At 43.7% G+C, this 17231-nt stretch overlaps 1 protein-coding gene across 3 annotated transcripts in view; it reads left to right on the forward strand.

Moving 5' to 3' along the window:
• shisal1a (shisa like 1a) overlaps positions 1–16915 on the forward strand; it is an 87347-nt gene extending 70432 nt beyond the window's left edge. For 2 of the 3 annotated variants that reach the window (XM_062518601.1, XM_062518600.1), the window contains one exon: positions 4034–4376. In XM_062518601.1, the coding sequence (XP_062374585.1) occupies positions 4034–4376 (343 nt within the window). Of the gene's footprint in view, positions 1–4033; positions 4377–13590 lie in introns of those variants that run through there. The other variant, XM_062518602.1, reaches the window with a different exon arrangement.
• The last annotated feature ends 316 nt before the right edge of the window (positions 16916–17231 follow it).

The raw sequence follows: 17231 nt of genomic DNA on the forward strand, positions 1-17231 counted from the left end.
TCAGAGGCTTCTGTCGCAGTAAGCAGACTTAAGGCCGGTGCCACTCGGACATGTATGCGGCACGACGCAACAAGAAAAACATTAGAACTCCATTGTTTTTAAAGGAACAAAGCCCACTAGAAACGTCTGCAGCCACACAGGGATAGAAAACTGTTCTAAAATCCTGCACGTCAAGTCCACACCCCTGAACGCCATGTCCGGTGGGCACCTACACATACAGTATGTGATTAGAATGTTCGCAGAACTGAGAGTTCCGCATTATTTCCCCCACAGCAGAGCCATATAAAGAGAGAGTTGCGACAACCCGGGTACAGAAAATTCGGTTTGTGACGTGGTTTGTGTAACTTCAAATAGTTCAAAATAGTTCCCGGAAGCGATTGACTGTTCGTTAGAATAACCGTCTTTTACTGTCTGTTAACGAGAACGCTATTAGTGTTCGATCCATAACTGCTGCTGGAGGAGATCTGCTCCACAGGTTTGGAAGACATAGATGTTAGTGAAGGGTTGTTTATTCCTGCCGGCTGAGATGAGATTGGACATCAAGAGGCTGTGACATTAGAGTGTGTTGCACCATCAGCACATTTGTACCAACAAGAGCACATGCCCTTAAAGTAATAAGGCTGTATCTCTCTCTCTCTCTCTCTCTCTCTCTCTCTCTCTTTGTGCATTATTAAATGGCAAGGCCCACTTCTGCACAAACACACACACACACACACACACACAAACACATGAACACACACACACACACACACACACACACACACATGAACACACACACACACACACACACACACACACATGCACACACACACACACACACACATGAACACACACACACACACACACACACACACACACACACACACACACACACACACACCTGGCATGAGTCCTTGCCCCCTTGCATGTATCCGGAACAGACCTGGTTGTCATTGGTACCGGGATACATCATTCTGCATCCTGCACACTCACACAACCATACACACACACACATACCACACACACCGTTCCAGACCGTCTTGCAGCTAAACCTCACCACCAGCTAAACCACACCACCAGCAGAGACAGTTTTGCTTGCAAGTGTGCAAGCATGCATGCAAACCTACCTACACACACACTCGGCGTGCACACACACACACACACACACACACACACACACACACACATGAGTAGAATACGCTCGTATAATATAATTGAATATATAGCATAATATAATATAATATAATATATACAAATGCAAAAGTCCACCAAATAGTAGATTTAATCTAATATCTTAAAATATCTCAAAAAATATCTAAAAATATTTTTTGCAGTAAAAAGGACAATGCTCCTATCTCAACCGTCTGTGTCTGACAGTGACCATATATTCTTTGTTCTCTTGGTAGCCATGTTTTTCTGTGTGTGCTTGCTTCTATTGCTAGGTTCTGGTCACTGAGCCTGTACTTGGTCAGGATATGTCTCTGCTGCATATCTCTGACAGAGATCTCTCTTTTGTTCTCTCTCTCTCTCTCTCTCTCTCTCTCTCTCTCTCTCTCTGTCTCTCTCTCTCTCTCTTTCACACACCCACAAGCATGAAAGTACAGAAACACCTCAGTGCTGTATTTTCTGCCTCCATCTGTTTGTGTTATGCCAAGAAGTCCGCATGGTTGTTTTGGATGGCACGCATCTACACAAATTGCCTCACATTCCCTAATTTGTCAGGCGTTCCAGAGAAGATCTGCTGCAGGTTTGATGATCAAAAAAGAGGGAAAAAAACACATCACCTCTTTTCTCAGTGTTTCCATTTGATGCAGAAATCAATTCACAGCACTTGAGAACACACTGTCCATCCCCCAGTGTATGTGCACGCGCACACACACACGCACGAACGCACGCACACACACACACACATACACAGAGACATGCATACAGACACACACACACAAACACAAACACATACACACACGCACACACACACACACACACACACACACACACACACACACACACACACACACACACACACACACACACACACACACACACACACACACACAGACACACACACACACACACAGGCACATACATGATATGTCTGTCTTCAAGCAGCCCCCCCCCCCCCCCCCCCAAAGAAAAGCCACAGTCTTTCATTAGTGTGTGTGTGTGTGTGTGTGTGTGTGTGTGTGTGTGTACTGTACGTGCGTGTGCACATGTGTGTGTGTCTGCTAATGCAAGGACAGGTTCAGTTTAATCATATCCCTCATGTTGTGGATGTATAGTGCAATACAGCCCACACTTGATTGTAATGCTGAAGACATGACAGAGAGATTTCAGCAGATGACATTTTCCAGTAAACCACTTAACAGCCATTTGAAACACAAGAAAGGCAGGGAAACTAGACTACCTCTTCACCTCCTCTGAAAAGCCTCGATGCTAATGGCAGTACTTGACAATGTGTCCCAAATTTCAGCAGATGTTCCGTCCCCCTGAGTCGGATGAAAAGAGCTGTCGAGGTCAGCTAGATACCGGCGCGCAAGCGTGAAAAAGTCATTTCACACTTCAGGCTTGGTTTGATCCTCCTGGGCCACTGTAGACGGGTCCTTGAGAAAGCACTGGGCCCCCCGGAGAGTTGGAGCTGCTTCATTGGAGGCGGCGGTCGCCAGGACTTCCTGCCAAAGCAATCTCAGATAGCTGGGAAACGCCATTAGGGACACTTCACAGGGCTCTGACCTGGCTACTAATGTGATCGATTGATACTAAGTGAGGAGGGATGCTGTGTGTATGTGTGTGTGTGTGTGTGTGTGTGTGTGTGTGTGTGTGTGTGTGTGTGTGTGTGTGTGCGTCTGTGTGTGTGTGTGTGTGTGAGAGAGAGAGAGAGAGAGTGAGAGAGAGAGAGAGAGAGAGAGAGTGTGTGTGTGTGTGGAGGGAATGCTCAGGGCTGTTTCTCTTCATCTTGCTGATAATTGCCCTTCATGACCAACAAGGTGTTCTCTCTCACTACACCGTTGTCTTCAGATGTGTGTGTGTGTGTGTCCATGTGTATCTATCTATCTGTCTGTGTGTGTGTGTGTGTGTGTGTGTGTGTGTGTGTGTGTGCGTGTGTATGTGCATGTGTATGTCTTTAGAATCTCTCTCTCTCTCCGTGTTAATCATCAGGAGGGCCAGACGCCTCCTCTCCTCTCCTCTAGCAGCACGGCTGATGTGGGAGCCTGTGAACCTGATGCTCTAATTGGCCTGCTGATGGAACGTCTTTAGTGTTTCTGTGCCGCTGGATGCTCTGAGGGAAAAACTATCAATCCATCCAAACACCTCACTAAAAGCCAGTGATTTTAAATCAGCTTAATCGCATTCTCCCCCTCTCTCTCTCTCCCTCTCCATCTCTCTCTCTCTCCCTCTCTCTTTAGCTTTCTTCTCTGGCTCTGTCTGTTCATACCCCCCCACACACACTCTCATCGATCACTCACTCACTCTCTCTCTTTTACTATTTTTTCCCTTCATCACTCTCTTCTCTCTTTATACTTTTAACCATTGTTTTCTCTTTTTTTCATTTCTTTCACCCTTTGCCTCATTTCTCCCTCTGTCTTCCCTTATGCTCTTACTCACTCTCTTCCTTCTTATCCTTCATCTTTCTCTCCCTCTCTCTCTCTTTTCTTTTTCAGGTTTGTTTTCCAGAACTTTAATGTAATTTGTTTCAAAATGGTTTGTTGATATAAAAATGTGTAGATATTGGTTGAATGAAAGAATGCTAAGAATGCTCTGTTCCCCTCTCTCTGTCTCTCTGTCTCTCCCATCTTACTTTCTTCCTGTGTCCCTCTCTCATTCCCTCCTTTTCTCTATTGCCCTCTCTTTCTCTTTCTCTCTCAATATTCTCTTTCCTTCTCTCTCCCTCCCTCTCTCTCTCTCTCTCATTCCCTTCTTTTCTCTAACTCCCTCTCTTTCACTCAATCTTCTATTTCTTTCTCCCTCCCTCCCTCCCTCCCTCCCTCTCTCTCCCTCTCTCTCTCTCTCTCTCTCTCTCTCTCTCTCTCTCTCTCTCTCTCTCTCTCCCCATCAGTAACTACACAGCTCTGATCGGCGTGTGGGTGTACGGCTTCTTTGTGATGGTGCTGTTGGCACTGGACTTCCTCTACTACTCGGCCATGAACTACGAGGTGTGCCGCGTCTACCTGGAGAGGTGGGGCCTCGGGGGCCGCTGGCTCAAGAAGGCCCGCAGCCAATGGCATCACCATGCCATCACCATGGAGACGGCCACCGCCACCGCCGACGAGGCCCTGGGAGGGATGGGGCCCCGGGCCAGCCTGGTCCTGGCGCCCCAACACCACCATCCCCAGCACAGCCACCGGGGGGAGCCGCAGAGCCCTACCCTCATGACCTTCCAGACCTCCACCGCCTGGTGAGGGAGAGAGTGTGTGTGTGTGTGTGTGTGTGTGTGTGTGTGTGTGTGTGTGTGTGAATGTGTGAATGTGTGTACTGGCATATCTGTGTGTACTTGCATGTATGTGTGTGTGTGTGTGTGTGTGTGTGTGTGTGTGTGTGTGTGTGTGCTGTGTGTGTATAATATCTGAATAACTGTTTTCAGATATACAACGGAGCCCCTGATATTTTCTAGACACTAAAGGTGTCATAACAGGTAGTTTTGAGAATTTCAATTCTGATCTGAGAAATGTACCAAAGCGACTGAGAAAAACTGTAATGCTCTGTATACACTTGGCGTAGCAAAAGCTACCACCACAGAACAATGGCCAGTCTCTGACGTGATAATACAGTGGTTTATTTGCCAATGAGTAGATTGTATAATTTTCCAATATGCAGATTGGCTTGATAATGCAGGTGCCACCAGGCTTAAAACAAACTCAAAACAGGGTCATGAACAGAGGTGTGAATGAACATGCGTGCAGAGCACTGTACAGTAGTTGCTTGGCAGCTCTAGCTGTTGGCTGTAGCAACTCGGGCTGGGTAGAACCGACCCTTACATGTATAATGTTTTACTTTATTTTTTTTTGTACTGACAACACTGGAGAGGTCTATGTGAAAATTCGCTGGAATTCTCTTTTTAAACTCAAAAGTGCATGAACACTTACTGAACAGTATGCAAAATGAAAAGAGCAGAAGGCAGAAGAGGAAAACATATACAGTATATGAACAAGATAGATAGAACGTGACAAACTGAAGAGCAGGAGTGAGAGGAAAATAAAGGTGGTGAGGGAATGGAAGAATAGAGAAAAGGAGAGAGAGAAAAGGGAGAGGTAGATGACAGAGACAGAAGAGGGTGAATGGATATGAAATGAGTGAAATGAATAAGATCATTGAAAGGTGGTTTACTTACCATTTGTCTAGACAGGGTGTTGTTGCACTTTGAAGAGGGTAGGGAGAGGCCATCATTTCCTTCTTTTGGAGAATTGAGCCCTTTCACCTTCTTCATGTTTTGTTTTCATTCATTTGCACAAGGGTGTCGCTGATAACAGAAGAGGAGAATGTCAAAGAAAACAAGAGAGAGAGGAGGGAGGAATTATGAAAAGAATTATAAGAGCTAGCTAGACAGAGAAAGAAGGAGACATAAAAAGACAGTCAACAGGACACTAAAAAAATATTAATTAAAAAGGATTTCTAATCTAATGCTTGACTTGACTCATATTTATAATATGAGATAGAAATTAAGTTATCTACACTTAAAGGGATAATCCGGAGTGAAATGCACTTTAGATCAATTTTTCGGACTATTGGGAGTACATACGTTGAGTTGACACCAAAATCATGTCATTCGGATGTATTTTGAGAAAGTTCGAGTTCACCGTTTTTAGCCAAAACTCGTTAGCCTGGAAGTGACCGGGGCAGGTCCTTTCGCCACTACAAAACGCTATTTTTATACCTCTTCTACTGTTCCAAACAACGCTACACTTACGTGGTAGTGAGTAGAGGGTCCCTAAAGCCAAACCGAAGTATCCCCACGTCTTTATGTGGTCGGATAGAGAGTCCAGAATGAATTTAATCGAGTCAGTACCTTCCGGAAATATCGCTGTGGCAGCTGCGCAACGCTTCAACAACACTTTACTAACATTTCCGGAAAGGTACTGACTCGATTAAATTCATTCTGGACTCTCTATCCGACCACATAAAGACGTGAGGATACTTCGGTTTGGCTTTAGGGACCCTCTACTCACTACCACGTAAGTGTAGCGTTGTTTGGAACAGTAGAAGAGGTATAAAAATAGCGTTTTGTAGTGGCGAAAGGACCTGCCCCGGTCACTTCCAGGCTAACGAGTTTTGGCTAAAAACGGTGAACTCGAACTTTCTCAAAATACATCCGAATGACATGATTTTGGTGTCAACTCAACGTATGTACTCCCAATAGTCGGAAAATTTGATCTAAAGTGAATTTCACTCCGGATTATCCCTTTAAAGCTTGAAAAATATTAATTTGCCCAGCATGACATCTGAGCTGATTTTACGGATGGTCTACTGAGGAGATATATTATTCCAAGCAAATTCTTTATTCAGGAAAAAGATATTCAGTAACAGCATTCGTTATTTATGCACGTTTTTAATTGTGAGTAGGTAATGAAAGAATAAATCTCATGCGTTTCCATTTCACATGAAGAGAGCAGAAACTTTGATTGGGTGAAAATATCTGATGCATAAATTAGCCAAAACTGAAAAGATTTTTTGTCTTCATCTTTATTTAGCTTATTTGTCCTTAAATATCTTTTTTAAAAATAAAGTACCAACCATAGCCTGTGTAAAAAGATGGATGACGTGGCTCCATTCAGTATACACTGTCACTGATAATAACAATAAAATCTGCTTCGAAACAGTTTGACACAGCTAGGGGGAAAGTTACACAACTACTGCACCACCTCGATGGGAAATAGACATTGTGGGGCAATTGCTCTGTCGCTAGTTTGGAGTTTAACACTGTTTTAAACTCCCAACTCCCAACTCCAACTCCAGTTTATAACCGTGTTAAACTCCAAACTAGTGACAGAGCAATTGCACCTGTAGCACTGGCTGCAGCAAAAACGCAGCATGGAGCCAGTTAGCACCTGTGTGCTAAACCTGACAACCACTCGCCAAGCCCGGGCGCACCGAACCGCTGCCTATCCAAATCACCTGTGCTTGAGTGCCCAGGCAGGGCTCGGGGGCAGGCAGGCAGGCAGGCAGGTGGGAGGGCACAGTGGGCAAGCAGGTGTGTGCCACATGGACTAATCTGTTCCAGAGGGGCGTGGTGAACTGGCACTGCCAACCGTCTCGGCTGGCGTCTCTGCTCCCGGCCAAACAGGACCGAGAGGTTGCCAGAATAGTTTGGGGGTGGGAGTTGGAAGGGTTGCCATATTGGGGGTGGGGGTGAGGTGAAAAGTCCCCTGTTTTTTACTATTTAGTAGCGTTCAGACCAAAGATTGTCGACGAGACGAGACGCAATCAACGCTCTAAAACCTTGCAACTGCTAATTCACACCACTGCAAATCGGTCTCGTCGCTCCTTGGTGTGAATTGGGCTTTTAGGGAGAGTAGAGCCCATTGTGAGATTGATGCATGCAGGATTTGGCAACCACTGCTTTGTCCCTGTGGGATTTTGAAATTCCAGACTGCCTCACTGTGGTGATGTTTTTAATCTCTTACATAAAACTTTTGATGGTACTTCTGCTTCTTCAGATCTGATTTGTAGATCCTTTAACCCATTCAAAGCATCCACTTAAGCACTCAAATCAGGTCTCATCTTTGAAAATTTCTTTTTTTTCCGTCTCATCAACGAACACATTTTTGACTGTAATGGGTTCTGCATGAGCAAAAAGTTCCCCGGTTAAACCTTGCCTTCAGCCTTTTGAACCCAAGCAACTATTTTTGTCTGTTTGAGTATCCCTTCACTCACACACACACACACACACACACACTCTCTCTCTCACACACACACACACACACACACACACACACACACACACACACACACACACACACACACACACACACACACACAGAGAGAGAGAGACTTCCCTCCTTCTGCTCATCATTCTGTTCTGCTCCTGTGCAAAGGTTCTGGAACTGTGAACTGAGGAATTTGGCGTGTAATGCCGAGGCGCTCCCTCAAAGCTGCGGCCCTTTTTGAAGAGGCTGCTGTGAGGGCATCCTCACCTCTCACATGGTGAAGGTCTAAAAATGGACTTTGGAGATAAGCAACTGTTTCGAGAGTTGCTTACACTTACAGTAGGCTACTGTGAGAAAGTTAGGCACGCTTGCTTGCTTGCTATCAAAATTACTTTTTTACTCATCAATTAATAACGACAACAATGCATTTATGTAGTGTTTTTCAAGGCACCCAAAGTGCTTTACAATAAGAGGGGAACCTCAGTAACCAACCCCACACACCAGCTTGACTTCACATAAGCTTACTAAAGGTTGTATCAGCGATTGCAGGCCCAAACATAAATTATCACATTCATCAAATCTTACCCCACCATCCGTTAGCTGCCCGCCCCATAAGCAGAACATTTCAGTTCAGTTCATCAATAAAGCAGCTGTACTGTATCAAAGATCTTTCATTACTGACAAGATAGAACAGCATGATACATCTCAATGGAAGCAAAATTCGAACAGTTCCTGTCTGCTTAGGTGTCACAAAGTCGGCATAGTGGGAAATCAATCGGCAAGCAGTTCAGTTCGAATGTTTCTAGGTCTGCTTAAAGGGGGATTTTGCCCCCCTTCCCCTTTGCGAAAACAGAACGCGGAAATGTTCGAACGTTTGCACCTCTCGCTCGGCTTTAACCCTCTCTGACTGTATGTAAGTGGTATTGCGCTTTTCATTTTGCTGTTACTTGTTGGATGAAAGTGTCGGCTAAATGATTAAATGTAATTCTAGAACTATTTGTACAGAATTGGGGGAAAGTTCTAGAAGTGGGTTAGTGAAGTGGTCAAGTGTACTTTTGCCATAGTAATGTATTCATTTTGCAGATCCTTTTATCCAAAGCCAATCAATTATTTGTTTGACATTCCTAGCCAAGGGACTTAAAGAAGTCAGTTAAGGCCTCCTTGGTGCAACTTAAGAGTTAAAGGGATAATCCGGAGTGAAATGCACTTTAGATCAATTTTTTGGACTATTGGGAGTACATACGTTGAGTTGACACCAAAATCATGTAATTCGGATGTTTTGAGAAAGTTCGAGTTCACCGTTTTTAGCCAAAACTCGTTAGCCTGGAAGTGACCGGGGCAAGTCCTTTCGCCGCTACAAAACACTATTTTTATACCTCTTCTACTGTTCCAAACAACACCACGCTTACGTGGTAGTGAGTAGAGGGTCCCTAAAGCCAAACCGAAGTATCCCCACGTCTTTATGTGGTCGGATAGAGAGTCCAGAATGAATTTAATCAAGTCAGTACCTTAACGGAAATGTCGCTGCTGCAGCTAGCAACGTGTTAACAACATTTTAATAACATTTCCGGAAAGGTACGGACTTGATTAAATTCATTCTGGACTCTCTATCCGACCACATAAAGACGTGGGGATACGTCGGTTTGGCTTTAGGGACCCTCTACTCACTACCACGTAAGTGTAGTGTTGGTTGGAACAGTAGAAGAGGTATAAGCGTTTTGTAGCGGCGAAAGGACTTCCCCCGGTCACTTCCAGGCTAACGAGTTTTGGCTAAAAACGGTGAACTCGAACATTCTCAAAATACATCCGAATGACATGATTTTGGTGTCAACTCAACGTATGTACTCCCAATAGTCCGAAAAATTGATCTAAAGTGCATTTCACTCCGGATTATCCCTTTAAGTGTCTTGCTCAAGGGCACACCAATGGCAGTCGAAAATCAAGCTCTCAAATGAGCTATTACAAACGATTTCAGTCAATCATGAATTGAATCCGGTGGTCTTGAGTAGTCCACAAAGTGCTCACGAATCAGTGAAATGCCATTCATGCTAAATGTTCCTGTCCATGAGAGACTCAGTAATGTCTTCAGTTTTGATTAGGTGATGAACATGGCTATCTCTAGGTGTCTATTTGTCATGCTCTAGCATCTTTGCTGAACTTGGATCTGCTTTCCTCTGCCATGTGCACACAGCTTCCCTTAGAGCAAAAATAATCTTAATATTTTGGGACAAATGAATATGCTATAGATGTGATAGGAATCTTATATTATTTTGGGACAAGCTATAGTCTCACATAAATATAGATGTTGTAGGAGTCTTACAGTATTTTGGGAAATACTATAAGTGTAAGAGCTATAAACCTATACTGTAGGAACACTAAGGATATTATTGAGATATTAGTGAACATCATACAAATATTATGCACTACCATAGTACTACTAATCTACTGTAGTATTACTGTAGTTCTTTTTTTTATGGGATGGAAACCAGGTAGTGAGGCAATTTGGACAGTGTCCACCTGAGAGGTTTGAAAAATGCAGACCCATTACTGAGCTGAAACCAGATATTCCTGTGCTAAAGATCACATCATAAATCCTACTGCGGAACAACACAGAGAACCTCCCATCTGGTCCTAATCCCACATAATTTCTCTCCCAATTGGCTTTGATGAAAGAGGGTTACTTGGAGATATGCAAGATAGCGTGCAGCAGTTGCTGCCTTTTCTGTTTTGATGTTTTTTTTTTCTTTTTTCTTTTTTTGCTTCAATCTTCTCTGAAAATTCCAGAGGAAATATGGTGTTGAAGGAAGACAATTTTTAGTGTGCACGGAATAGCAACATGATGGAAACTCCCAAAATAAATAAAGAGTCTGTCTTGATATCAATGCCAGGACTCCACACATGCAACAGGCAAACTAGACTGGCCTGTGTGAAGAGATAGTGTTCTCTGGTAATGTTAAAATCTATCACATTATAGACACAAGTGTCTGTATATCATGGCAGTAATATCATTACAATGCAACAATCCTTTACAAAAAGTACTGTATGTAGACTAATGGATAGTAGCATCATGGTAGCATAGGACACGGTGATGTTCTAAACCCTGTATAGGCTCAGTACCTGTCAGTTCCAATCATTCCATCAGTACCTGTCATTTCCCAAACCCACTCCTCTTGTCTCTCTCCTTCTCCTCTCCTCTCTCTCCCACTCCTCTGCTCTTCTCCTTCTCCTCTCTCTCCCACTCCTGTCTCTCTCCTTCTCCTCTCCTCTCTCTCTCATCTCCTCTCCTCTCCATCATCTCTTCTCTCACTCCCCTCCTCTTCTCCCTCTTCTCTCTCCCTTTCTTCTCCTCCCACTCCTCTCCTCTCCTCCCTCTCATCTTCTTTCCTCTCCTGCCCACCCCTAACCCCCTCCCACCTCCAAAAAAATATGCATATTACAAAAAATGCTGTTCCTCACCAATTTATATCTGATAAGTAAACAAGCCCATGGTTCAAATGGTTAATAAAGATGTCTTGGCTTGTCCTTTTGAATAAAGCCCCCCAGACTGTCGGACTATATTCTGTTCAGTTGATTCTGTGTTGGCTGTGTGACTAATGCCAAACCGGGGGAGCTGGGAGTAATTTCATTCCCTTTCCAATGAAAATGGCCTCCTTTCATTTTCCCCGATAAATAAAGCTGTCCCAGAGGGGGGTGCAGGCACTCACTCCGGGGATGTTGTTCCAGTGCGCTTCACACACAGCAGTTGGGCCACCTCCTCCTGGATGCGAATTTCAGATTGCCATAGATATTCATATCTCTGGCATTCTTTCCTCTTTCCATTTATCTACAGTATTTATCGATCTTTCTATTTATCTGTTGTCGCTCTCTTGTGCTTTCTCTATCACTCTCTCTTTTCATCTCTCATGCTCACCATCTCGCTTACAGTATTCTCTCCATTTCTTCTCTCTCTCTCTCTCTCTCTCTGTCTGTCAAATTTCTCTCTCTCTCACTTGTTCCCCTGTCGTCCTCCCCAGGGACAGTATTGTACGCCTAAAGTGTGTGTGTGTGTGTGTGTGTGTGTGTGTGTGTGTGTGTGTGTGTGTGTGGGACAGTATTGTAGGCCAAAAGTGTTTCGTCTCGCACCTCTATGAATACCCACGATTCAGCTCTCCGACTGTCAGCCTCCTCTCATGGCGAGAGCCGTGAAATAATGTCTAAAGCGTTTCTTTTTTAAAGCCCCTTTGGTTCCTATTTGGACCGACTGAATCACCGAGCTCTGCAGACGGCTGCCATTACACAGGCGAAAAACTCTGCTTGACTGCCCAGGTTGGGGTGAAGTGGGGGGAATTCCTCTTCTTTTGGAACTGCTTAAAGACTAAATCCAGAGAGGCTTGCAGTAGACAAAAAAAACAGTCAGTAATCATTCTGAATGGGCCTGCATCCCCTTTTCCCCCTCTTTTTTTCTCAAACATGTACAGGAAAGGGAATGAACTGAAAGTCTGAGTGACCTGCAACATTTATCTGAACTCGCCCTCCATCTTGGCTCTGTGAGTGCGCAGTCCTCAGTGGGGGGGGGGGTTAGAGTCGTGCAGGGAAACTGGAGGCCGGTCTGGAGACAGCTGCTTCCTGGCTCATTCTCCATATTGCTGTAACAGCCCTGTGGCCGGCTTTATGAATGATACCCAGCAGAGAGCAACACACACACACACACACACACACACACACACACACTCACACACACTATTTATCTCTCTCACAAACACACACACAAGCAAACAAATACACACACCTACAATATTTTTTCTCTCTCTCTCAACTCTCTCTTCCTTACACACAAACACACTCACACTCTCACACTCTCATACACACACTCTCTATGTTTCCTCTCTCTTTCTTTTTTTTATTTTGCCTGTTTGACCACCTCACTCTACTTTTCTTTCATTTCATATTCTCTCTCTCTTACGCACACACATACACACAAATACATTCACAGACACACACACACACACACAGTCTAATAGTGCACATCTATCAGCTCATAAAGCCCATTACCCTAGAGTAGCCATCTGAAATTCCGCTTTTTCCAAGTTTTCCGGACGCCCGCCGAGGGCAGCATCCGGATAACAGCTTGGTGAGGGACATTCATCATCTTTTACAAAACGGGAACATTTGCAGGTTTAATTAGATGTGCCGTTTGCCAATTACGTTGTCCATTATAGGAGCAGGTGGGAAGGTTGCCAGGGTGAAATTGGGTTTTTCTTCTGTGCAGACTGGAGTGGAGAAGGCTGTGCCTCTGTGACTCTCAGAGGGCAGCTCTGTGTGCACCACAGTCTTACTCAAGGTTGCCAGATCTTTTTGGACAAAGCCCAGTTCTGCGCAGCGGCCAATTCCAAATGAAAAAAAAACCTTGAGCTGTGAACCCTGTCATAAGACCAGAAAGTTCAAAGTTCAAAGTTCAAACTATGCCACAGCAGATGTCCTACAATATAGGGCTACCTAATAAATGTATTCTTAGATTAATCTATTGTAGTTACTTGTCGAGCAATTAAATGTCAGAAAGCATGGAAAATAATGTTAATGTGTTTCCTAAAGTTGAAGGTTATGACAAGATTATGCCTTGTTTTGTCCTCACACCAAAGTTATTTGGCGTACTGTCATTCAAAAAAAATAATAATAATCGATGTACAAAATCATTAGCAATTGATGTTATAGTTGCCAAACTATAAAACAACAATGCACTAACCTTTTGTTTGTTTTGTTTTGTGTTGCCTAGAGACATGGCCTCGCCCAGATGCTGCTGTGTGTGTGAGGGCGGTAGGGGACTACGGAGAGGATCCTGAGTGAATGACTGACTGAGGCGGGACAGGGACATTTCCTGTCCTCCCCTATCCCATCAGCCCCTTCCACACGGACTCGACTCTTCACATGTAAAAACAGCCGCCCCTCTGGGGTCCAAGGGGGGGTGTCTGTATTTTTTGGAGGGGGGGGAGGAGGGACGGTTGTTCTCTACCTCTCCCTTGCCCCGCTCCTGACCTGACTCAGACAAGACACTTGAGAATGGGACAGCGGCGTCGGTTGACGTGATGGGCAACGCACCCAGCGGTAGCAGCCGTCTGCTAGAAGAAAAAAACGGGGGTGTTTAAAATGGACACTTAGAATAAAAATACACCCAAGAGAGGGCACATATGCCCCTGGAGCACATTCTCTAACCCCCCTGCGTTGTGTACTGGAGCCTCCGTGTATGTGTGTGTGTGTGTGTGTGTGTGTGTGTGTGTGTGTGTTTGTGTTTGTGTGGAGCAGGTAAACAGACTGAGGTAACCCACCCGTGGCAGATCGAGAGAGGCTCCAGCTTATTAATATCTCTTTGGTATGTTCTTCTCATTTGCACTGCGCTGAACGCCAGGTTTTGGCTCTTTAAAGTCTTAGCAGTAGGATTATTTATAACTGTTATAAGGGTTGTAATGGGTCTTTTCCATGTGAACTACAACAAGGCCACATTCTTTGGATGGGTCACTGATATTGGCTGGTTAAGATTAGAAACGGTGAGGTTTTTCTTTTTCTTTTTTTTTTCCGCCCTTATCAAAGATTAAAAGCAGATCCTTGGTGAGCATATAATACAAGTATAAACCTCAGAGGAGACGGTTAGTGGTGAGGAATCTTTTCCACATCAGGCATTTTATGCAAAGCAAAATGGTTCCTTTCAGCAGCCAAGAACCTTTGATTTGATGTTTCCTTAGAACGCTGACATTTTATCACCCGGCTTTAAAGAACCCAGACCTGGACTAAACCAATACTGCACACTTGCAACATTGCAATATTAAATTGAACTACTGAGACGACGTGGCAAGATCACGACCTATAGCCAAACAGAATTACCTGATAAAGCAATATAATTATCATGTAGTAACTTATGACGAGGTCATGCAGTTGCAGTAGAACGATATCTATTTCTGCCATATTTAACAGTCTGTTTAGGAGAACTAGCACAGGGATTGTGAAATGAATGTGTTTTTTGCCATGTCAGGCTAACTTGATTTTAGAGGGGACGCTGTTCTCGTTTTCTAGAAGGTATTAGTTAGAGAACGCAGAGTCCTTTTAGTGCACCTTTGTTATATGGGGAAGAAAACCGTAGAGAGTGTAGAAACAAGTCAGTTGTTGTACCTCTGTTTTTGAAGTCCCTCTTCTTCTCAACCGCAGAATTGAATTTGTTGTGGGTCTAGCAGGTAAAACAACGAGGTAGCCAGTTTCGTAGGCTATTAGCAAAGCCAATAATGCGCAATAACGCACATACTTGTGTTGTGTTTCTCTCTATGATCAGTCAGCTCATCTGTGCTGCTGATGGCTTGTGAGATGGAATTTCAATTAACCCCCCCCCACCACCATCATAGAACAGGATGAAACAGTAGCAACGTTTACATGGACAGTTTTTTTTTGTCTTTTGACATCAATTAAACTCTCCCATTTTGATCGGTTCAGGCATTTTTATTCAGATTGAGGTGTTTATATGAGAATTTCTATTCCGATTGAGCCGTTATTCTGTTTCTAATCGGATTAAAAGTGTCCATGTAAACATGGCTTGTTTGTTGATGTTTTATTTACCCAAGTACATATTGCTGTGATGAGTGAGTCTTAAAGGAACACACCACTGTTTTATGAATTTGGGCTATTCACCATCTCCCCTAGAGTCCAATAAGTAAGCAAAAACAGTTTTGTCTCTGTGCATGCATTGTGTTAGTCTTGCAGCGCTCCCGCTAGCTTAGCTTAGCATAGTGAATGGAATCTCTCATTGCCGGATAGCATGTCATGAGTAAAAGTGAGCCAACAACATCATCAACAACAACAACAACAACAACAACAACAACAACAACAACAACAAAATCCCTAATTATGGCCTCTGTATTCACAATGAGCCCAAATGGCAATGCAGATTAAGATGAGGCGATTTCCTTGGCGAATACTGACTTGGGACTCACTTTTACTCAAGACAAGCTAAGCTAAGCTAGTGGGGGCACTGCCAGACAATGAAAGTGCAGAGACAAACATTTTGCTCACTTATCTTAACTCTAAGGGAGACTGTGAATAACCCAATTTCACAAAACAGTGGTGTGTTCCTTTAACAGCTTTAAGAACCCTCATAGACATTTGCCATTGAAGATAAGATACGGCTTTACTTTATTCTACACCGGGGAAATTTAGTTTTATTTGGAAGACAGATCCAGCCATTCAAATGATAAAAAGCAGAATATATAGAACCCAATGTAAAATCTGCTGAGAAATTAAAGTTAAATCTTAATTTCCTGCTTCTTTTTATTTTAATTGGATGGCATAATCAATCAGTAATGATAAATAATTAAACAGACAGATTGGTTAAATGAGGAAGTATTCTCACTGGGCCTTCAGTATCACAGGTCAGGGACTTTGCATTAGTTAAGTGCTTTTGTTGACTAGTTTGAAGTGCTAGGTAGTACAAAATCTGGACACCCTTTATGCTAACTGTCCTTACTACAGTGTACTTATAAAAGTAATAAAAAGCCTTCCGTCTTTTATTACGTGGTATTAACCCTCTATACCTACCTTACACGTATGGATGTACCAACATAAAAAAGTGCATTGTATTTTAGGACACTTACTATAGATTGTGGCCCAAAACATTTCCTCTTATGCTTGAAAGGAAAGCACCAACACACACACACACACGCACACACACACACACACACACACACACACACACACACACACACACACACACACAATATCACTCTGTTCTTGAAGTTATGGGTTAGTGGTGGTAACAGTTGCCTTACAGTGAATCAACAGTATTCTTGTGCTTTATTTAGTAGTGCAAGGAGCTTCAACACAGGAGTGAGGAGAGAGGGGGAGGGGGGTGGTACGCTGGGTGGGTGCGGGCGTGGGGTGTCCAACTTGATCACTCAATCCCTTATTTTGTTTTTGTTTGTGTGTGTGTGTATTCTTATGGCTGTGTAGAATGTTCCGTCCAGGTGGAGATGTCATTGCACTCGTTTGTTTTTCTCTCTCTCTCTCCCTCTCTTTCTACTGTAACACACAGGGATAAATAAAGATCTATCTTTTGCAGTGTGTTTCAAAGTGTACAGGACTGTCTTTATGTCATCATTATTACATCATCATCATTGTCATCTTCTCCTCCTCCTCCTCCTTCTTCTTCTCTCTTTTAGTCTGATTCTTGTGATGAATGTTTGATGTCCGCATAGCTCTCTCAGGTGGGTCTTTATGAATGCTGAATGAGGAAGCTGTGAGGCTCAGTGGAGCAGTAGCACAACCGTTGCTCGATCGTTATGATAGCATTGTTTTACAGTGCACTGTGCAGCCGCACTAAATTAAAGTAACACAGTGTATGAATTCCCCCTTTTGGACAAGTGTCAATGTGCTGGATGG

Source organism: Sardina pilchardus, chromosome 17, assembly GCF_963854185.1.
Source record: "Sardina pilchardus chromosome 17, fSarPil1.1, whole genome shotgun sequence".
In the NCBI taxonomy this organism is placed as follows: Eukaryota; Metazoa; Chordata; class Actinopteri; order Clupeiformes; family Clupeidae; genus Sardina; species Sardina pilchardus.